This window comes from Ceratotherium simum, chromosome 4 (genome assembly GCF_057802395.1).
Source record: "Ceratotherium simum simum isolate JZ-2026a chromosome 4, ASM5780239v1, whole genome shotgun sequence".
NCBI lineage: Eukaryota > Metazoa > Chordata > Mammalia > Perissodactyla > Rhinocerotidae > Ceratotherium > Ceratotherium simum.
Window position 1 is genome coordinate 27693236 of NC_141903.1, and position 23883 is coordinate 27717118.

At 35.5% G+C, this 23883-nt stretch overlaps 1 protein-coding gene across 6 annotated transcripts in view; it reads left to right on the top strand.

Annotated features, from left to right (window-relative positions):
- CSNK1A1 (casein kinase 1 alpha 1) overlaps positions 1 to 20618 on the top strand; it is a 52267-nt gene extending 31649 nt beyond the window's left edge. For 2 of the 6 annotated variants that reach the window (XR_001390903.2, XR_001390904.2), the window contains 7 exons: positions 3588 to 3727; positions 4906 to 4984; positions 6002 to 6076; positions 9522 to 9628; positions 10898 to 11046; positions 14513 to 14914; positions 15616 to 16799. Coding sequence is in view for 4 of the 6 variants with exons in the window: in XM_014786185.2 (XP_014641671.1) it covers positions 3588 to 3727; positions 4906 to 4984; positions 6002 to 6076; positions 9522 to 9628; positions 10898 to 11046; positions 14513 to 14565 (603 nt within the window). In the remaining 2 variants the exon portion in view is untranslated. Of the gene's footprint in view, positions 1 to 3587; positions 3728 to 4905; positions 4985 to 6001; positions 6077 to 9521; positions 9629 to 10897; positions 11052 to 14512; positions 14916 to 15615; positions 16800 to 18117 lie in introns of those variants that run through there. The other 4 variants (XM_014786185.2, XM_014786186.2, XM_014786187.2 and 1 more) reach the window with 4 other exon arrangements.
- Positions 20619 to 23883: the final 3265 nt, after the last annotated feature.

A 23883-nucleotide genomic window follows, 5' to 3' on the forward strand; every position in this document is an offset into this window, starting at 1 on the left:
CTGAAGCACTTATCAAACAATTACTATTAGTAACACATAAGATCAGTTAAATGAATGCATAACCTGATGATTTAGTGTTTGGCAGGCTAGATAAACACCCAAATAATTTTCTAAATATTTTTTAAATGTAAGCAGAATTCTTCATATTTTCTTTTACTTTTGTAGAAGTTAGCTTTCTTGCTGTATGACTTTTCAGACAAACAAGGGAAAATGATGTTTTCTTTTAATCAGAAAATTTAGCTACATAAATTTTGAAGTTCCTGGACAAATGAATCTTTATCGTTCAATTTAGTATACACTGAGAAGGAAGTATTGGCATGAGTAATCAAAAAGGGAAAAAAGTTGTATTTGATATGTGAGCATACTTTGTAGTTCCTTAATTACCATATGCATCATCTGGGTAATCATTTAATCCTTTCTCATACTGCCCAGCGTTATTCCAGGGACCACCTTCTCCTGTTGTTAAAAAAGTTTCAGAGATTCAAATTTCTTTTTATTCATAAAAAAATACCAACTGGTGACTAGATCTTGGTTAAGGGGGGTAATTAGACACATTATAAGGCAACTTTAGTGCCCTGTTTTTACTTATCCATCCATTCACACATTTTACTTATGTTTTGTAGCATAATCATTTAATAATTTCCATAAAATTCTACTGAATAGTTTATATTCTGTACATACAGGTTAGCTGGGTTGAGAGGAAAAGTGATCTTGTGAATTTTTTGGAAGGGCAGGGGAATGTGACCCCTGATTCAGAGAAAAATTGCTACAAATACTAAACTAAAATTGGTAATAGTGTTTCTGAAGAAAATGCACCTCTGCTGGATGGAGTTATCCCAGTATATCCAACATTAACTCGTTTCCACATGCCTTTGGAAGGCTGCATTCTTTCAAACAGGCACAAATTTTACTTAGAACATGCAATTAAAATCCACAGAAAAGTAGCTTGACCCTCTCAAAGAGATTAGACCTCTTTGCATATGCAAACCTATAAAAATAAGTTATCTTACAACTTACTGAATCTTGTCTTTTCCTCATTGGGTTCTGCCTTTACGTAGTTGCGGCTGTTTGGTTAAGTATCCTTGGTATCACGTGGTTTCATGTAAACACTTCCATCATGTGTTTATATTTGTTTATTTATTTATTTATTTATTTTATTTTTTTGTGAGGAAGATCGGGCCCTGAGCCAACATCCGCCAATCCTCCTCTTTTTGCTGAGGAAGACTGGCCCTGGGCTAACATCCATGCCCATCTTCCTCCACTTTATATGGGACGCCGCCACAGCATGGCCTGACAAGCGGTGCGTCAGTGCGCGCCTGGGATCCGAACCAGCAAACCTCGGGCTGCCGTAGCGGAGCGCAAGCACTTAACTGCTTGCGCCACTGGGCCGGCCCCTATATTCATTTTTAAATTCAAAGCATAGAGAGCTACTTAAAGAACCTTGATAGATACCAAAGATAATGAACTACCAAGAGATTTTAAAAAATTTTGTTTTAAATAGTTTTTCTTTCAGTTGTTTGCCCTTAAAATAGAATACCTTTGTTTAGCAGTGACATTACTCTTCCTGGCTTATTTTCAGTTTTCAAGAGAAAAGTTTAAATTGATTTATTTGCTTTGTAGTTTTTGTTTTGATTAAAGATTGAGATATTTAAGAAGATAGTGTTTGTGTTATTTTTAATTTTCTTGACTTAGATTTCATCCTTTAGAGTTGTAGAAGGAAAGAACTCTCTAGTGAACACTGAGTTTTTATAAAGCAATCTTTTACTTGTGAACAAGTGTCTGGTTATTGAGTTACAAATTGAGCTACTGAAGGTAGATTGAGATGTGAATGAAACTATCCACACATAATCATGTCCGAGTTGTTCCTATTTTCTCCTTCATTTTGAAGTACTAAAGGAAGCTGTCCTAGAAAGCATCCCTTAGAGGAGAGTCTGTCCTAATCAGTTTTTATTCAAAACCCACATAATTTTTAGGGATATTTTTAAAATACCATGAAGCTAGATGTCCTTTTGTGTTTATTTTTCCCTTGTTTTCTTTCCATGTGAATCTGCAGAACCTAAGGAACAATTTTTTTGTTTTGCTTAATAGAAGTGTATTTTGCACATTTTACTATTTGTGTACTGATTTTTGAAACTTAAGAGTATGAGCTTTCTCTTAGTGTTTTATAATGCTAACTTTCTCATATTCCTGTGATAACTCGATTGCTTAGGGAGTGAGTTTAATCAGAGAACTTTCATTATCCACTTACATTTTACTAAAAATTTAATCTTGATTTTAATAGTAGACTAGGTGAAAATAAGTATCTCTGTTAAAATGGTTATAAAAGCTCAAACCTCAGTGCCTTTGTCCTTCATCATATAACTAAGAGAGGCGCTTGGTCACATCTTTTTCACCTAAATTAATAACTTGGTTTATTTATATTTTAACACAAACCCTAACAGGTTAGGTGATTGGGTTTTCCAGCTCATCACAGGATATAAACTGGCAGAAGGGACCCAGTGTCAGCCTAATGGAAAGAAGTACAGAATTTAGGCATAACTAGAAAAAAATAATCTAGGGCTATATATTGTAAGGGCATATAAACTTACCTTGCTCAATAGTCTTTGTAGACATAACTTTTAATAAGTGATTTTTGTGATAAAGGCTAAAATTTTAAGTGAAGATTATTTTGCTTTAGAAGGTAGGTAAATATTAATATATTGGTTTTTTTTGGTCAGAAAATAGTTTCATTTGTTTTTTTTTTCTTTTAAAGGTTTTAATCGTGGAGAGTAAACCTGAATTACTTGAAAAAATTAGCTGCATTATAAACGAGATCTTATTCCCTGTGTACCATATAAATAAGATGGCACAAAACATTATTTTGTTCTAAGACACTAGTTTGGTTTTTAGTTAGCTTATTTAAACTGCTAATTGTAAGCCACCTTGATTTAAATAAGTACTAAATGCCTTTTTAAGATTTTAGATAAACTTGTTATATTTTCTAGAAGCTTAACCTGATCACATGCATAAATGTCAATGGGAAGTATTATTATATAATGCATGCTTGTTTTAAAAATGCTTATTTTTTGTTAATTAAAAAATCTTGATTTTGTTGTCAGTATCAACCTTTCAGAGTTGTCTTATTTTAGGTAATGAGCATTCTGTTGGCATACTGAAGAGTGGCCTTTGTAGAATGGAAGAGTTCCAGATAGCTTATGTCTAGTTTTTGAAACCTCGTGCTTGTTTACCAGTAGTAGCAGGACGTCAGATTTCATTATGGCTCACAGCACACTTGTCAACTCTGCTCTCAAGCATGTATACATTTATCCACTATTATTTTAAAGACAGGCTTCCAAGTGTTTAATGAACTGGGCCTGTGAAATTTGTTCAGCTGACAAGGATCAACCACTTTATTTAACTGTATTTTTTAACTTGATTTATTGATGAGGGCTAGTAAAAGCTTATTGGAGTGTTAAGTTTATTCATTTCTGTTCTGCTTATAAAACTTTATATAGTTGAACAAAATAGAATAAATGCCGTTTAATGAACAAGAAACAGTTTAATTGAACAAGGTTGGAAACCTAATGTCTCTTTATTTTCTTTTAAAGTTATTCCTTATTGATTTTGGTTTGGCCAAAAAGTACAGAGACAACAGGACAAGGCAACACATACCATACAGAGAAGATAAAAATCTCACTGGCACTGCCCGATATGCTAGCATCAATGCACATCTTGGTATTGAACAGAGGTGAGTTTGAAAATTGAATGTGTTTGTGAAATCCATAGCAAAAGCCATTAATGGGTTTTTGAAATATTTTAAGTAGTTTCTTACAGTATCTAAAGATGTCTCTTGGCTGAGGATTTGAAGGATGCTTATTAATCCTGTTACCTGCTGCTTTAGCCAAGTACAGAGGAGCTAATTAAATGAGGCCTTTTGGTTTTCTTTGTTGCAAGTTGCCTCTTGGGGAGAAAAGATTGCATGATGGAAAGTTAGAAGTATAAATACAATTTTGTCTCAATGTTTATTGTCGTAGCTGAAGACAGTACTGATTTTCTTCATGCTGATCTTGGCCTTTTTATATTTTAATGATGCAAGTTGAGTTTTGGGGAAGAATATATTGGTTATTTTTATAAGGAAAAGGTTATCTGAGTTCTGATGAACCAAAAGGGGTGTTGGTGGACCATCTCCTGTTCTACTCTTCCACTCCTACATAAACAAATAGGATCTGGTTTGAAGTAAACATTGTCATGATCTCTACACTCTATTTCTTGACTTGAGTTTTAATTTTTCATATTCCTTTCATCTTTTATCGGTCATTGTTTGCTCCTTAAAACAAGCATAGAAATGACAAATGATAGGCTTCCAGGTTAGGGAACCTTATGAGAAGAATTTTAAGTTGAGGAATATCCATGAATATCTGAATACCCTGGGTTAAACTGTAATTTTGCATTTCCTGTAGGCCAAAGTATTATCAGTCCTTAAATACATGTATCTATCTGGATATATTTGTATATGTGTGTATATGTATTCATATTCATATAGATGTTTAATTAGCTTTAAAATGTCCATTTATTTCAGCATCCCTGAAGTTATTTTTTGTGAACTTCTGCAAAACTTAGATGTGTGCTGCTACTTGCTTCTTCCATTCTCATTAACTTCATTTGGAAAGTTGTTTAGCTAAATCCTTTTGCTCTTCTTTAAAAATTAAATTGCAAGACGGTGTTGGATTTTATAATTTTGCACTCTTTGAGAAGATTTTGTTTAGAAGTAACTCATGAACTTTTTTATTACCTTTATGTACCTTCTTGCACAAGATACCAAATTGCTCCCTCTCCTACTTGGGAAAATTTCTTTTTGTTACCTGGCTTTCTTTCATATGGTTTCCATAATAATTCCAGCTCATAAATTTACGTTTTCTTTTCTAGTCGCCGAGATGACATGGAATCATTAGGATATGTTTTGATGTATTTTAATAGAACCAGCCTGCCATGGCAAGGACTAAAGGTAAACCAGACTAACATTATCAGTTTTTTGTTTTGTTTTAAGAATAAAAATAAGTATTGAAGATGACCTTTAAGTTTCTTTTCAAATATGAGATTTTCTGAGAGTGAATTAACTTTATTTTTACCTTTTATTGGGAAAATAAAATCTGATTGTTTCAGTAAGAATTAAGTTAATAGACTCCCGCAGTCACACCTGAAAAACAGTTTCCTTTGGGACAGTAAGCAGGTACCCATTGGTAACCAGTAGCTTTATCTGGATGGAAGTTGACATGGGCTAAAAAAGATGGAGACTTTTCTCGTTTTGATATGTTGCCATTATGTTGAAAATGTACACTTTTATGTACAGTAAAACTAGTTTATCCAGTAATACTAGCTATCTTATTTAATTATCCTAAAATTTTGTTTCTGTTAACTAGGAGTTTCACCGTTTTCTGACTGTTTGTGTGTTAATGAGTCACTACGCCCTAGAATTTAATGGCTGTTTTGATATTCATTGGTCCTTTAAAGGAAAATGGTCCCTGTGTGTATTGAGCGTCTGTCAGCTAGACAGATTGCTAAGTGCTTGTGTGGGTAGTTTTATTGAATGTAAATGTTTTTACATGGATAAATATTTTGGCTTAACATCAGTTAAGTTAATGTCACTAAATGATGGGCACATTTTTTGGTATTGATCTGCCTATATCTTTGCCTTTGTGTTGAATATGGGTTAAGAAAACTCATTTCAAATTAGACTTCACTCATTTTTACTTAAATCATAATCTTGATATTCCTGTTAGACTCACCCTTTCCCAATACATTTAAGAACATTTAAAAATGTTCTTAAAGTAGAAACTCATATAAAAAGTTAACAGTTTAGGAAAAAATTTTTTAGGTATATGGTACTTGGACTTCTTGATAATTCTAGGTTATGATTTCTCTTGAATCTCAAGTTTACGTTTATGTATAATGTATTAAACTAATAAGGTTCTTCTCAGCAGTACTGAGTATGTCTATGTGATTTAATTCTTATTTTCCTCAGGCTGCAACAAAGAAACAAAAATATGAAAAGATTAGTGAAAAGAAGATGTCCACTCCTGTTGAAGTTTTATGTAAGGTAAGTGTGCATAATGAGTGTGTGTTTTTTAATATAAATAATCCAAGAACAAAAAGGAACATTTTACTTGCCAGCCCTTAAACATCCTCTTAGGTAGCAAGCTATTTACCATTTTAAATTCAGTTTCTGATGATTTTAAGTATCTTTAAGAATGGCTTGGAGTGGGGCCGGCCCCGTGCCTTAGCGGTTAAGTGCTGGAGCTCGGCTACTGGCGGCCCGGGTTCAGATCCCGGGCACGCACCGACGCACTGCTTCTCTGACCATGCTGAGGCTGTGTCCCACATACAGCAACTGGAAGGATGTGCAACTATGACATACAACTATCTACTGGGGCTTTGGGGGAAAAAAGGAGGAGGATTGGCAATAGATGTTAGCTCACAGCCAGTCTTCCTCAGCAAAAAGAGGAGGATTAGCATGGATGTTAGCTCAGGGCTGATCTTCCTCACAAAAATAAAAATAAAAATAAAAAATAAATAAAAAGAAGGACTTGGAGCCAGCCCTGATGGCCTAATGATTAAAGTTGGTGTGCTCCACATCTGTGGCCCAGGTTTGGTTTCCGGCCGTGGAACCACACCACTTGTCTGTCAGTAGCCATTCCGTGGCGGTGGCTACATAGAAGAACTAGAATGACTTACAACTAGAATATACAACTGTATACTGCAACTTTGGGGAGGGAAAAAAAAAGAGAGGAAGATTGGCAACAGATGTTAGCTCACGCAAATCATTCCCAGCAAAAAAAAAATGGCTTGAACATATGAGTCATTTAAAATAAGTGTTTGTTTTATGTTTCTGGTTTGTTTGGGCCCTATAATCTGTTTACAATGGGAGGGAAAATAAGAGGGCAGGTAAACTTTACTAGTAGAACCTCACCAGTTTGTGAGGAAAATTACATTAAGAAATAGTCTCCTTATCCCTAAACTGGTGTTAGAAAGGAAAGGATATCAGCAATTGGCACATCAAGGAATAGGGAGACAAAGGTAGGCAAATCAGAATAATCCAAAATAGCGAATGTCCGACAACATAGATGACAGTTTGAATCAGACTCATTTCTCTGAAATCTCAAACTTCGTGGAAGGGCACATGAGTTGGGAATGGAGAGATGTTTGTGTCATGATGGATGACCGTGGTTTCTTCTTTAGAAAGAAGATCACGTGTTCATCTTTGAGACAACAATTGCATACCTGAAATAATTAGAAAACAGTACATAATTATATAGTTGGGTGATAGAAGGGAGAAATCGGCATGAGTTGAAATAGTACTTTATGGAAGGGGGAAAATGGTGAGATCTTTGTGTGTCTCCCCATCCACAAATTTGCTTTTCCCTTTTGTACATCTCTACAATAAAGGAGGGGATGGGGTGGGAGCCTATGATCTTTCCTGAGACTCTTTGGGATTTTTTCTTTCTTTCTTTTTTTGTAAGGAAGATTAGCCCTGAGCTAACATCCACTGCCAATCCTCTTTTTGCTAAGGAAATTGCCCCTGGGCTAACATCCATGCCCAACTTGCTCTACTTTATTTGTGGGATGCCTGCCACAGCATGGCTTGATAAGTGTTGTGTAGGTCTGCGCCAGAATACGAACCTGCAAACTCCAGGCCACCGAATCGGAGCGCGCGAAGTTAACCACTATGCCACCAGGCTGGCCCCTCTTTGGGATTTTTTTAAATTGTGAAATACATCTTAGGTTAACGAATAAAATGTTCATATGTGTTATAGTCCACCCAAATAACTTTAAAATCTGTATACTTCAGGAAGCAAAGCATATTTTCTGTACACTACTATTTCCATGCAATGGAAAAGTTCATTTCGTTTATTGGAAAAGTCAGCCATTTTTATAGGAAGAGAATGGGAGGGTTTAGTACATTCTCTGCTTGTGGTCTATGTCTTAATGTTGATCTAGAAATTGTGAACTATGTCTTTCTGGATTAACCACGTATAATTGATTCAGGGTACCATTAATGCAGAAGTATTAGATATTCCTAGAAAAGTAGTGAGATTGTTTTCAGTCTGATGGTTCATTGGTACTTCTTATTTCACATCTGTAATGCTTATGATATTGGTAGTTTTATTTTGTTAAGGTTTTGCCTGTTTTCATAAGGTGGTAATACATGAGGTATACTATTTGACCTTTGGTTGTGGTAAACTCAATTCATAATACATGTAAAAGCAAGTTCATTTGGTAAATGCTGCTTACCATTAACACAGACCATGAATGTATATTACAAATTAAAAAGTCCTGTTAAGAGTTTAAAAAAACAAAAATGTACAATATATTCATTGCTTTAGTTTTAGGCTGTCCGCCCAAAAAATGAAATAGCATAAAAGTATTTTGTAAAAATTAAATGTTTATATCAGTGTAATCAATAAAAATAAATGTTGCAAGTGTATCCATTCTATCCTCTCTTGACCTCCTGAGTGTGAAAAATTTCTCAAAATCATAAGGTTTGGGGAGAAGTCTGCCTTTTAACTTACCTCTCTTCACATTCACATTTACTCAAGAGGAGGAGATGTAGGAATTTTTCTTGTTTTAATACTTTGCATTTCTACATTTCTGATGGCAAATCCTTTTGGTGAATAAAATCTACAGCCTTAAAAATGTTTATATATATCTTTGAGAATCTTTCCTAAGAAACTGAACCTGGAAAAGTTTATGCCCACACATGTACTTACTGGTACTGTTTATAGTAGAGAAAAATTGGAATCTCCTACATGTCTAATCACAGAGAAGTTAATTCTGATGTATTCGCTAGGTCGAATATTATGCAGCCATTCAGTAATTTATGAAGAGGTTGGAAGTAACATAGAAGGCTGCTTGCAATATAATGTTAATGGAAAAAAACAGCGTATTATGTATGCGACATGATAATGGTTACGGAGAAAAGACAAGACAAACCCAGTCTCTTCGTAGGATGAAGCATTGGATTGAACTGTAATCACAACAGTGGTTGCTTTGTATGATGACTCTCTTGGTGATTTTACTTTTTTGTTTTTACAGGTATATACTAGTGTTATAAAAAAGAAAGTAATTTCAGAGTAGGGAGAAAGTACTGTTCATTGTCCTGTTCTGACAAGAGCATTACTGAACTCTATTTTGCCATTTATTCATTGGTGCCTTCAAATTATTAGACAATGATAAAATAATAAATTAACAAGTGGAATATCTAAATTATTTAAGAACATAATACTGTAGGAAAAGGGTACATATTTCATCTACCAATATTAAAAGATATCGTACATAGTAAGGTGGTCAGGATGATGGAATTTTATTAAATTTATGAGGATACCAAGTCATATTATAGTTATTTTAGTTCTTAAGAAGATCTTCTGGCAAAGTAGTAAAATACCCTCCTCAAATACATTTTTTGCTTGTATTTAAATACATTTATTTTTCTATCTTAAAATAAGTTTTTTGTTTTTTTACGTTGTGTTTTAACTCTTAAACTTTAGGGGTTTCCTGCAGAATTTGCCATGTACTTAAACTATTGTCGTGGGCTGCGCTTTGAGGAAGCCCCGGATTACATGTATCTGAGGCAGCTATTCCGCATTCTTTTCAGGTCAGTTTTTAAGGTGTTTTTAAGACTGTAAACTCCATTGAAGGAAATTAGTTAAATCCATCAAACATATCTGTTCTGACAAGTACCAAATTAAAGTGGATCTAACCAATATGAATAAAATTTTAAGAAACTGTGAGTTTGTCATTTTTCCGTTTGTGCAGTGTGCAAATGTGCTTGAAATTATCTTAGTTTGGGAGTTTGGGATAGAGAATCAGTTGAATCAAACTTAAAGTGGAGTCTCACTTTTTCACCATAATTGCAATTCACGGTAGATACAAGTGACTGTTGATGGCCCTTGGAACTCTCTAAGTTTGGTACAGAGCCCAATTCACTACCAAAATGAAAAGCAGTTAAAATATCAAACAGTTATGGAGTCTGTGATGGTGTGGAGGCAGGCCCCAAGTCTAGGTGCAACCCAGAATTGGTTTTGAAGAAAGGGGAAAAATAGAGTAGTATGGCTCGAAATCTTAGTTGGCAGAGAATATGAATTGGGAGTGATCCTCTAACCCCAGAAAAGTCTTCCCAAGCCACCAGCATAGACTTCTCCCTCACAAACGTACAGTCCCATACCTGCTCTGATTTGTTTTTAGGAGTACCTCGTATTATGAATATCTCCCTAGGTAATTGACAGACACCTTGACTCGGTATTTTTGCAGTTCATGCTGCCTTCCATTCCCATTCTCCTGCCTCTTTAAAGAAAGTTTAAAGGCAGCTTCTTTTTGAAAAGGGAGAGGATTTAATCTTATTGAATACAGCAAACCAAAGTGGTAACATTTTCCTCCAGTAGTGACATGTAAAAAGTGGAATTTATTTTAACTGAACAGTTAAAATAATAAAGCATCAAGCCAGCCCTGATAGCCTAGTGGTTCAAGTTCGGTGCTTGACTGCTTCAGCGGCCCGGATTCATTTCCCGGTCGCAGAACCACACCACCTGTCAGTTGCCATGCTGTGGTGGCGGCTCACATAGAAGAACTAGAACAACTTACAAATAGGATATACAGCTATGCGCTGGGGCTTTGAGGAATGGGGGAAAAAAGAGGAAGATTGGGAACAGATGTTAGCTCAGGGCGAATCTTTCCCTGCCAAAAAAAAAAATATCCTAGAAAAAAATAAATTGTCAATAGGAAAAGAAATCTTTTAGAAACTACCACACTTAAGAGAAGATATTCTTTTTCTTAAAAAAAAAGGCCCTCACTGTCTTGAAAGTTCAGTAGAGTATTTAACTGGACTCTTATTAAAGGGTTAATATATGAACTTTATGTTTTCTAGGACCTTGAACCACCAATATGACTACACATTTGACTGGACAATGTTAAAGCAGAAAGCAGCACAGCAGGCAGCCTCTTCAAGTGGGCAGGGTCAGCAGGCCCAAACCCCCACAGGCAAGCAAACTGACAAAACCAAGAGTAACATGAAAGGTTAGTAGCCAAGAACCAAGTGACGTTACAGGGAAAAAAATTGAATACAAAATTGGGTAATTCATTCATTTCTAACAGTGTTAGATCGAGGAGGTGGTTTTAAAATACATAAAAATTTGGCTCTATGTTTTTAAAAAAAGACGTCCTTGGAAAATTTGACTACTAACTTTAAACCCAAATGTCCTTGTTCATATATATATGTATATGTATTTGTATATACATATATGTGTGTATATATTATATCATTTCTCTTGGGATTTTGGGTCATTTTTAACAGCTGCATCTTTTTTACTCATTCATTAACCCTTTCCAAAATAAACATTTGGTGTTGGGAATATGGTATAATCAATCAATCCAAAATCCTAGACCTAACACTTGTTGATTTTTAATAATGAGTCTGGTTAGCCATGGTATTTTGACTTTCTTTCAGACTAACAGTGTTAAGAATTTTTTCTGCATGTTATTATTGCTTTAGCATTTAAAATGGAAAATTGTGAACATTATCTAATTTCAAGAGGTGAGTCTGGCATTGCCCCCAAAGTGTCTATCTTCTCAGTTGCGGAGTATCTCATTTACTCTCTTAAATGCTCAAATAACTGAAAAGCTCGACACATCTTTGCTAGTCAAAAAAATTAATCTCTCCTTTAGTTGCTATTTAACTATGTATGTTCTTAATTTCAAAATGATTCTTTTGTTTTTGGCTTTATTTTTTAAAATCTTGCAAATATTCAGGGTCTGGGGGTTCATTGTGGAATTGAATTCTGTAGGTAGGCCTTGAATATTGAAAAAAACTGGGGCAAATGCCATTGAACTGCTAGTCTATTTCCTTTCTGTCTTTCTCTGGCACTCTTAGTGCTACTAAGGAGTAGAACTGTTAGGGCACAGCTCCATTTCTTATCGCTGTTGCCATACAGTTCAACTCCTGTATTTGTTTCATGTTTTTTGTTTGTTTTTCTTTTCCCCTTTCTGGGGCTTACCTCCTGGTACCTGCCTACTTTGTGGACGTGGTGGGCAGGTAAGGTTTGGTTTTTGGTTTCTGATGATTTAATTTCTGAATGACTGCTCTAGTCTGAACTTGTTCTTCTTTGATCCATATTTTTAGTGTTGTATTTAAACAATTTTGTAATCTAAAAATAGACTAATCTGAGGATACATTTCAAGAAGTGTAATTAACTGATGTCATCCTCATCCCAGCAGCTCATCTATTATGAGTCAAGTTGAGATGCTTCTCTTCCATGTTTCTGTATTTGGGAAGGATTCACAGTTGGAAGTCTAGTGTAGTTGGGTTCTTCGATGAAATTTCGGCTCCGGATAGCAAACACTAATGCTTGCCCACTGCTCTGCCTCTGCATCTCAGTTGGGACTTAATTGCCCCTTTTGAGTGTTTTAATCATTGTATAACTAATCATAGTGCCAAGAAGTTCTTAATGAGATAGGTAGCTAGTGTTGCTGAGGAATAGTCCTAAGACCACGTAGTCTCTAAACTGAGGACTTGTTAACACCTGACAACTATAGTGTATTTACTTTTTCTCACAAAGTGAAACCAATTTTTGCCTAAAGCTAGCTGGGATAATAGGATCATCACGAGTTGCAGTTTCTAGAACTAAAATTAGATTGAAATCTCATCTGACCTAGAACATTTTACTTCAGGCATTCAGCAGCCTTCAGAAAGAATTACCTTATTTTGAGCAAGTTCCATTGTTAGTTTACTGTGTGTTTCTTACTCAATAAACAAGCAGAATTTTTGTCCTGCCTTATCCAGGTCTTAAAGATGAGAAGTTGGACCCACTGAGTTAGTACGTTTCCTTGGGAAAAAATTGTGATTAAACTTGTTTAATCCTTATTTTGTATTGTAGCTATTTTTCATAAAAGCAACTTAAAATCATAAAAATTTCACAGCATTATTACACACAGAGGTTATACAAATTATTACATAAACACAGACTTGCAAAATTTTGAAAAATTGGACTTTTCATAAAACATAGTACATATCATTCACTGATGAACTTTCACAGATGCATTTCCAGGCAGTATATTTTGACTCCAAGCAAAATACTGCTTGCTACTAAAATGTACCGTTCCATAGAATACAAACAACAAAATTTCTTTTTGATCTTTGACTTCTTGAAAACATTTGTTTTATTTTAGATATAAAACTTAGTGGCTGCAAACAAATATCACATGAAACCCCCTATATATATATAAAGCCATGAAAGTATAGCAGGTTTGAGGGTGGCATGAAATAAGTACAGGGAGCCTATTCACCTAACCTCTACCCCAGCTTCATTATCTGGGTAATCCATTAAGAAATCTCCTATGAAGTCTGAAGTTTGAAAACAGTTGCTCTAGGTTACTTACTCTTGGTTCCAAACTCTAAGTAATAAGGGTGTTTAACAGCATACGTAGGGTCCACTACAATAGTTTTCTTTCAGGGAAGAGCTCGTGCAGCTCAATGATTCATTGATTCCAAGAAATCCTTTCAGTGATAATGAAAACACCATATTACATTTTCCTAGTTAAAATTTTAGAAGATGCTTTTTTAATACGTCATATCATTTGTCATTCACAGACTTATATTTCCAGAGGTTTTCACATCAGAGAATTTAGTTTCTTAAGTGAATCTTCAGCAAGTAGATCTCTGTATTACAGGAATATCCATTCCTGGAAAAATCCCCCAGGCAGTGGCATTCACTAAAATATTTTATATGATTCTCTTTATTTTTGAAAAATTTATATCTAATGTTTCTTCCATGGAAAGCTATAATAAGTTGTTTTAGTAGTTCACTAAGAATGTCTAAGTTTCTTTAAAGCCTGACTTAGCTAAGACAGCCTTTATTAGATGTAACAGACTTCTATCCTAATTACTTTTCTAAAGAAAAGGTCTGTTGAAATAATCTATTCCAAGGCCCATCAAAAGACTAAGAAACAAGGCATTTCTCCTACTGCCCGCTATGATCTGTACTAGTTTTCAGTGCACAAGTACCACAAAATTATAATTATTGTTTTCATACATGTTAAGGAGAAACATAAAAGATTCACATCCAATAAACATATATGTGATTATCAGGAAAGTACTTTTCAAGATATTTAAGAAGTAGTACAGGAAAAGGGAATATTTTTAGGACATTCAGAATTCAATTAAGTTCATCATTTCTTTAGTTGAGGGCAAAGATGGGGAGAATTTCAGAAGGTAGTGAAACCAAAGGTGGATCCTCACATAATTCTACTATTCTCATCATCTTTAACCCATCTGTTCACTACTCCAGCCATCGATACTAAGCATAGTTTTATCATCATGATATTTATGGATGTCAAATTGTTGACGTTTAAGAGATTAGAAATATTTTTCCATCACATTATGCTACCATGTCCATGGTCTTCCTTGAATTACCTTCCAGTATTTACTGGGCTTCGCCTACCATTTATGTCTAGCTTAACTTTTTCTGGCTTCACCAATTGCTGCTAGGAACGTGGCTGGTCACTCAGCAACGTAACCCAAATCACAGGGGAAGACCTTGAAATATCTGACAAGACTGATCTGCTCTGAATACACTCAATCCAAAGAAGTGCCAGGGAGCTGCATCTGCTTGCTGAAATTTTTGTCAGCTTTTTTCACTATGGACAATAAAGCTGGAGAGGAAAGAACTGAAGAACCCAACAGGAAATGAAGATGAGCATACAAGAGTCAGTTTGTGGTGATCTGAAGCCTGTCTCGAAGACTGGCTGGACCTATCAAACTTTATAACTTGTCAGAGTGTCTGGATGATACCACAACAGTCAGAAGACCTAGAAGAATACAGTGTTGCTGTGACTTGGTGGTGTACAATGCGGACCATCTACCAGCTGGGGAAGGAATCAGTTGTAACAGGTATTTTAAAATTCAGTAACCTCAGAAATTGGTATCAGAATGAATTCTGTAATAGGGGAGACAAAAGAAATCAGATCATCAGTCTGTTTTTTTAATGCACTTTAGGGATGATGTGTACCTGCTATACTTAAGTTGTCATTTATCTTATTTGTAGTGATAAAGTCCATTTCCTTTATCTTTCCCAACTTAATACTTTTTTAGTTTCTTTGGAGGAGGAAGAATTATTGTAGTATTTTTTGTTTTTCTGTAACTTGTATACTGCCAATCTGATTCTGTGCGACCAAAAACACACAAATGTGTTATAGGAAAAGTTAATTAATATAAATGGCATTGCATAGTGAATATGAATATTATATTCAAAATTACTTTTAAAAAGTTATATCTCATACTATGAAAGGATCCTAAATTTCAAAAGCCCATCACAAACTTCCAAGCCTTACTATTACATAGGTATCCCTTTGAACTAGTTTGTGCTTCTATTGAAAAATTGAAAGATATCTGAAGTTAATTCACAAGTAGGAGCAGATGCATGCTTTTCAGATTGAGGGTTAGAATCTCCTGGTTAGTTATATAAAAATAAACATTTTTTTTTTCCTTTTGCAGATTTGAAAAGAAAGTTAAATGTAGCTATTAACTCCTAAATCGTCACATTAATCCTCCAACTCTATTTTAACTTTTTTTTTCCCCTCCCTCTTTTTTAGGAACAAAGGCATTCATTCCTTATTTTAACTGTTGCAGTGAAGATGGGTTTATGGACTTTTAGAAGCCAGGAGATGCCACCTAAACTACAAGATGAAAACCAAGGACTAATGCATGCTGGGGAAAAGAATGCTTAGTACTTGAAGATTGAATGTTGAATACCTGCTGAATGCTCCTGTTGAGATTTTTCCTAAACAAACTTCAGTAACATCTTAGGACTTGAGAAACATTGATCCCTGGGTGGAGTATCCTACCGTTGGCCAATCTGAAGAGTTAAATCTGGATTTGACTGCTCTATTCTACCAAGAATATTGTTAGCCTAGCCTTTAACCAATCCCTAAACCATTGTAGTCGTCAGTTGACCCAGCAGTTCCTCATATATCAGATTAAAAGATGAACAGCTATAATTCTTATCCCTATTAAAGACACAAGAGTTTTCTGATGTTTTTGACTGACAATGTAACTAATGTTTCCTTTTTAGTGTGTTAGTGACAGTGGTTTCTGTTTTAAAGCTGCTTGGATATTCAGCGTAGTAATGAAATTATCCAATAGAATGTAATTGCGTAAGCAAGCTATGATAAAAGAAAACCCAACAATTTTAGTAGTTGTAAAAACTTTTTTCTTTTTATCATATTTAAGAATACTTGCAGGATTTGAAACCCAATGTTCATCAGGGTAAAGGTCACTTCTGTTTAGCTTATCCATAGTTTTAGTTTGCTTTAAAATATTCTGTATTTTAAAATTGGAATTAGGTTACAGAATTTGGTCAGATTTTTAGTTTAATTAAGGTTTGATTTGACAGCCTTCTTTTTTTGATGCTTACCTAGCAAATCCTATATAATAATTTATATCAAATAGGTAATATTCCTTGTGGTAAAGTACATTTTCACAAAGTTTCATTATCTGTCATTCTTGGCATTTGCTGTATGAAATTAGTACTTAAACAGGCCGCAAAGGTCTATGTTGCATCTCCTCTGTTACGCACTATGGAGAGACAAAGATGTACAGCACTTACATCTTTGTTCTCAGGCTTAGCACAATATATTTATTAAATGAATGAAGATGACTTTCTGCCCTCAAATGAAAAAACTCCTAGTTAACAAGTGAGAATATTTACCAAGAAATGATATGTAAATGTTTGTTATTATCTTTGAAAAAACAAAGGCATACATGCATGAAAAGTAAATTAAAGAAGTATTTTATTTATCCCACTAAAGCCCATTGGAGATGGTCCAACAAATGTTTGAGAAGTACAAAAAAAGGAGAGGTTTATGATTGACGAAAACATAGTTTGTACTAAAGAAGCGAGAGATCCGAGTGGGCTAGAATGAGCTGTAATTAGGTCGGCTGTAAGCGGTTGGAAGAGGGTCGGCCAAGGGGCATTGATGTCTTAAAGGAGGGCTGTAGGTGAAAGCAGAAGGTGCTGATGGGGTTTTTCTGTTGTTGCTGAGAGGCATATTTCCTCTCTGCCCTTAAGCTGAGATAAAACATGCAGGTCTATTACCTGAAGCCTTCTGTTCAAGCCTGCCTTTATGTGGAAGCCCTAGAGTCTGATTGTGGGGGAGGAGGGGAGAGTATGTGGGGTGGGAAGGCTTGAGAAGTAAATAAAGCCCAAAAGCATCACTTGTTTACATTTTCAAATCAGTAACAAAACCTAACCTTTTTCATATAACTAATGGAAGTAAAGAATTTTTAAAGGCCTAAGATTTCTGTATAAAAATTATATATTTGGCCGGCCCAGTGGCACAGCGGTTAAGTGCGTGAGCTCTGCTTTGGCAGCCCAAGCAGGGTTCGCAGGTTCAGATCCTGGGCGTGCACCGACACACCGCTTGTCAAACCATGCTGTGGCGGCATCCCATATAAAGTAGAGGAAGATGGGCATGGATGTCCGCCCAGGGCCAATCTTCCTCGGCAAAAAGAGGAGGATTGACATTGGATGTTAGCTCAGGGCTAATCTTCCTCACAAAAACAAAAAATTATATACTTAATAGGTTTGTGTTCAGTGGAGTAACTCAGATAATTATGCCTTGAATACATTTATTATTAAAGTTTATTCCTTATTTGTATCAGAAATAATGTGCAGAAAAGTTTCTGCTCATAGTATGATTAAAACTACTTTCTAGTTGTTAAAGCAATCTGTTTTTCTTTCATTTCACAAATATTCGAACACATAATGTGTTCTAGGTACTAGAAATACAGAAGTAAACAATACAGGTTCATTGGAAGTAGCAGTAGTTCTCTAGCTTGAGAATTGTGTGGTGACTGGGAGATTTTAATTCACTGTACATCACTCCTACCTAGAGGCATCCAGAACAGGAAAGTTTCATGTTTTTCTCTCTCAAAAAATTGAGCTAGTGATTTTCAAATAGATGAAAACAACATGAGTCACCATGCTAAAGTAATTATTGGCCCAGTTCCACCCAATTTCCCTATTTTGGGTGCAGTTAAATTTTTTTTAACTTGGAATTTTAATGTTATTTTTTCTGTTTTGATTTTTTAAACAGGTTTCTAAGCATGAATCGAGGAACAGAAGAAGCAGTGCAGATGATTGGAGCAGCATTTGTTTCTCCCCAAATCTAGAAATTTTAGTTCATATGTACACTAGCCAGTGGTTGTGGACAACCATTTACTTGGTGTAAAGAACTTAATTTCAGTATAAACTGACTCTGGACAGCATTGGTGATGCTATGTCCCGAGTTGTAGCCGCTGTAATTGTGAATATTAACTGAGATAGTGAAATATGGTGTCCAGTTTTCTATTGCATTTTTTCAAGTGGAAAAGTTAACTAAATGGTTGACACGCAAATTGGTGGAGAAATTGTGCATATGCCAATTTTTTGTTAAAATCTTTTATTTTGAACTATACTGCTTTGAGATCTCATTTCAGAAGAACGGCATGAACAGTCTTCAGCCACAGTTGTGATGGTTGTAAATGCTCACAATTGTGCATTCTTAGGGTTTATCCATCCCTGGGGTTTGCAAGTTGTTCACTTAAAACATTCTTAAAATGGTTGGCTTCTTGTTTGCAAGCCAGCTGATATGGTAGCAACCAAAGATTCCAGTGTTTTGAGCATATGAAAGACTCTGCCTGCTTACCTGTGCTAGAAATAACAGCATCTAAAGTGAAGACTTAAGAAAAACTTAGTGACTACTAGATTATCCTTAGGACTCTGCATTAACTCTATAATGTTCTTGGTATTAAAAAAAAAAAAGCATATTTGTCACAGAAATTTAGTTAACATCTTACAACTGAACATGTATGTATGTTGCTTAGATAAATGTAATCACTGTAAACATCTATATGATCTGGGATTTTGTTTTTATTTTGAAATGGGAGCTTTTTTGTTTACAAGTTCATTAAAAACTAAAAACTGTTTCTGTAAGGAAATGAGATTTTTTTTAAACAAAAAAATGCCTTGCTGACTCACTATGAAATCAAAATCTCCCCAATTTTTTAATAGACTACTTCAAGCCATTTGTTACATAATATTCCTTTCCAAATCATTTTAGATTTAGTGTTAATAACTTTTCCTAAAATGTTTTAATTTAATTTTTTTTTTTCTTTTTTGGTCTGAAGGGGAAAGGCATTCTTTCGCTTTTCTTTTTTTAATGACTTGCAGGCACAATACCTAGTGCTGCAGCTGCCAGGACTTGGTATTGTAACTCCTGCAGCCTCAGACTAACAGCTGGACTGATTTTGAATAAGAATGAAAGTGTTAAAGGGTTTAACTATAAAATGAAGTTTTTCTTTAAATTCCTTGTTAATTGGCTTTGACCAGATTGACTCTTAACCTTAGAGAGCATCACACCATGTGAGGTTCAAGTGATCGCTGACCCTCCCCAGCCCCCACCCAACTCTATAAGTTATTGGCGCTTCCTCTCTCAATCTTATATGAGGATATTGTCTCATTCTGACCCAAGAGAAAGAAAAACTATTGACAATAATTGTTTAAATAATGTAATTTATTCATTTATGGCATGTCAGGATAAATTAAAAGAACTTTTGTCTGAAAATGCTGCCAGGAACCTGTTGTTAATTGTAGGTATTTTGTAAAATAACTTTGACACATGTTTGGTCAGATTGTGTCAAGCTTAATTTGTTTTCCTTCCTTTTCTCATTTGAAAACTACTTTAGCAATAATTAATTCCATGATTACCACATCCTGCCATTAAAGAATATATTAGCAGCATCATACTGCAGAAATCTTAATGAGTATGAACTTTTGGGGTAGGCAGCTTCTTTGTTTCTTTTCTATCCACTCATGTCAGTTAAGGTATTTGTTTCTTGACTAATAAACCCTTTGATATTTTTAGCCAGAAATCAGTCTCATAAAGCTATTTTTGAGTATAGTTTGTGTAAAATAAAAATGTTTAGCTTTGGTAATAACTTTTCCAAGCTGAACTCCCTCTTCTAGCAAGATATTTTTCAGTGCTTTTATTTACTATGCACTTAGACTATGCACTTTTTCTGAAATATTTTTGTAACACTTAACTTTTTTGTATTTTTGCCATTTGAAAAGGTTGTGGTGTAGTTGGTCTGTAATTAAGTTGCAGATTTAAAACTGCTGTTAGCTTTGTAAATCAAAATATAGGTGTTTTTGTCCTGGTATATCGTCATTCCATCTGCAGCTGGAGTTGGAATCCCATTGATCTTCTAGCTACCATTCATTTTCTTCACAGTTCACAAAAGAAGAACGTGAAATTCAGTGAATGCTGTTACTAATCCTGTCGGGAGATGAATCTCATTTCACCAAAATTAATTATGTTTTTCCTCTAAAATGATGATACAAGTTGAAGACACATCACTCTGAAATTGGAAGACCTCACCACTTAAGGCTCCGCAGTGGCTTACTCAGCTGAACTCTAGGTTACTACTCTTTACTTTGTTCACCCATTGGGGGGTGCAGTTTTTTTAAATGTTGGGAGATGGCCATTCTAACTACTGTTGAATGTCTCTGTTTTGGGAAGGTATAACAAGAAAATAAAAAAATATATATGAAGGGAGAGACTGGTTATCTCCTCCCATATGGTTGTGCTCATGCTCCTATGGCCTACAAATGGGATTTTGGAGGTTTGCTTTTACTATTTCCCATCAACAAATATTAAGAGATTTTCCTATTTCTACTAGTCTTTGCAATATTATTATGTTTCAAGCAGAGTATACTGTAATAATTATAAATTTAATTCCATCATAATAAAAATACCAAACAAAGGGATTTTAGAACCCAAGTCAATGAGCTAGTTTTCCCTAATGTTTGCTGAAATGTCAAGAATGGGTTCTTGTAACTTGACTTGAATGAACCATGAATGAATTCTGAGAAGAGGTGGTCTAGACATTCAGCTCAGCTCCTGAATATTCAGCAGTAGTCTGTGAGATAGTTGACTGTTTCTGAGCCAAACTGATATGTAGCAATATTTTAGGTTTTCTCTTTGTCAGTTTTTAACAGTGATAACCATGTGACCCAGATGTTAGTAGGACTGCGTGAGGTATAGTAAAGTATTAGAAACAGATAAAAGAGTTTGTCTCTCAGATGTGCTGTCCCCTTTAAAGTGAGATTTTGTGAGACTTCTTTTTATTCACATTACCATTGCTCACAACACTTTAGGAATTTCCCCCTCCACCCCAAAAAAATTCCCCTCCTTCTCTGGAATATATTTAATAATGGTAAAGGTTTTGAGTATACTTCTCGTTTTTTGAATCAGCTAGAGGTGGTGAAGAATCAAGTAGAAGTTGATCTAATCAAGTGATGCATTCTGTATTTAATCATCAAACATATTGTTGGAGTAAAATGATATGTTTTCTGAAATGACTTGTCAGGCCAGTTTTGAGGACATAATGCAAAAGTATAATGAAGATGTTGAGCAGTATCAGCTATTAGAGCTTAATGTCCAAGACATGTTTCAAATTGTTGGTCAGATGCATTATCTGTTGGTTGAAGTTTGTAGAGTCGCAACGGCTAGAATTCTACAATGGGAGTGCAGACTCAGCAAGTTTGAGAGACCTCCTGAGAATTCACACAATTCTTGTTTGGTCTCTGCTCCTTTTCAGCCTGGTGGGGTGACTTGGTTCATTCTACCTTTTACTTTTACCAAACCAGATGCCTTGAAGAGGTTTTTTTGAGGAACTCCTACTATTGCCTGCCATGTACATCTATCTGGATCAAAATTAAGAAGAAATATTTGTAATATCGTTTTAAGTACTGGAAGCTGCGTTGAGGTAATTGGTGTCAGTCCACCCAAGACCTGAGTCAAAGCACCTGAATTAGGCCATTTTTGCATAAGTAGAAGAATAAAGTGAAGTTGGAGAAAGTCTTTAAAGAGACTGATAGATGGAAGTCTTTCATAGTGAGGAGTCCAACTAGAGTGTATAATTTAAATATCGCCTGATATTTAAATTCAGGATTTTGTTTTACCTGGCGATTTATCACTTCAGTTGTGCACATTTTTCATATGTACATATTTGTATGCTGAAGAGTTTGAAGAAATGAGCTGTTTTGGCATCAGTGCACATTCCGAATTGATTTTAGACTGTCAGGACCTATGCCAGCTACAGGGAATTCAGAAGTGACCAAGACAATCCCCCTCCCTTTTTTTTTTTTGTGAGGAAGATCAGCCCTGAGCTAACATCCATGCTAATCCTCTTTTTGCTGAGGAAGACCGGCTCTGAGCTAACACCTATTGCCAATCTTCCTCCTTTTTTTCCCCCCAAAGCCCCAGTAGATAGTTGTATGTCACAGCTGCACATCCTTCTAGTTGCTGTATGTGGGACGCGGCCTCAGCATGGCCGGAGAACCCGTGGGTCGGTGCGCGCGCACACTTAACCACTAAGCCACGGGGCGGGCCCTGACAATCCCCTTTTAACAGCTTACAGTGTAGTAAAGGAGGTAGCAGTTTTATTATACCAAAATGTAACTATTGGTGAAGAATAAACATTTGGGTGTTATGGGAGCACCTAGCAGGGACATCTGACTCTTGGAATTGTTCAGGTCTTTTGGGAAGAGTAAGTTAGAAATGTAAACAAATGTGGGAGCAGATATTTTAGATGGGGAGCAGCAAAAGAAAAATTTGAAATAAAGATGGGGCTGAATACAGCAGGTAGAGAATAAAATAACTGCAGAGCCATTAAAGGGATGGACAAAATTGGAAGTGCCCTTTGGAAGGATCACAATTTATTGAGGAATAGATCGGAGGCAGGGAATCCAGGATCATTCTGCAAAAGGAAAATGATGGAAAGCCTGTGACTGAATAGGAAGCTGACCTATTCAGAGTTTGAGTAAAGAGACCTTTAGAATTCATTTGAATATAGACAAAAGCTGTGGGAGAGGATTAAATCATCCATTGGTAGTGGAAAGGGAACAGGGTGGAATCTGCAGATTATGCCTTATTCTGTCAAAATCATGAGATACTGAAGCATTTTTGCTCAAGTTGACAAGAATCAGGTTGGATTTAAAGGGATTTGTGTATAGTTCAGTTCTCCAACTTGGTGATTGTGTTTCTCGTTTGGAGGAAGTAGGAGATCATTCCATATTAAGATGAAATTGAACAGTTGTATGAAACTGCTTTCAGTAACTAACCCTCAAAAACTTTACCCTCAAAAACTTTCTTTGCCTATAGCAAAATTTGTGTTTATATCTACCATTTCTTTGATGCCGTTAAAAATCTTGATATTGTTTTAACTGCATTCTCAGAGTTAAGGTAAAAACTTTTTTCCCTTGTCTCATTGATGAAACAACTTGCCCATTTATTTACTAAATAATAAGATCATGGTTCAAACACGACAAGCAAGAGCTTAATACTAGGTCATCTCAGTGACCTGAGTCAATACCCTTAGAAATAACTTGTGTTTAATATAGTCCTTCAGTTTGCAAGGTGCTTTTTAAACTTTCTCTTTTTCTAACTTTTTATTTTGATATTTGAATCAAAAAATAGCAAAGAGTACAGTGAACCCCCTTATGCGCTTTACACAGATTCAGTTTTTAACATTTTGCCCCATTTACCCTTTGCACATTTGCTCTGTAAACATGTACTTTTTAACCGTTGAGAGTAGATGACAGAATCATCCCCGTTTACGCTTAAATATTTTTTTTTTATAAATATTTATTTATTTGTTTTCCCCCCAAAGCCCCAGTAGATAGTTGTATGTCATAGCTGCACATCTTTCTAGTTGCTGTATGTGGGACCAGGCATCAGCATGGCCGGAGAAGCGGTGCGTTGGTGCGCGCCCGGGATCCGAACCCGGGCCGCCAGCAGCGGAGCGCGCACACTTAACCA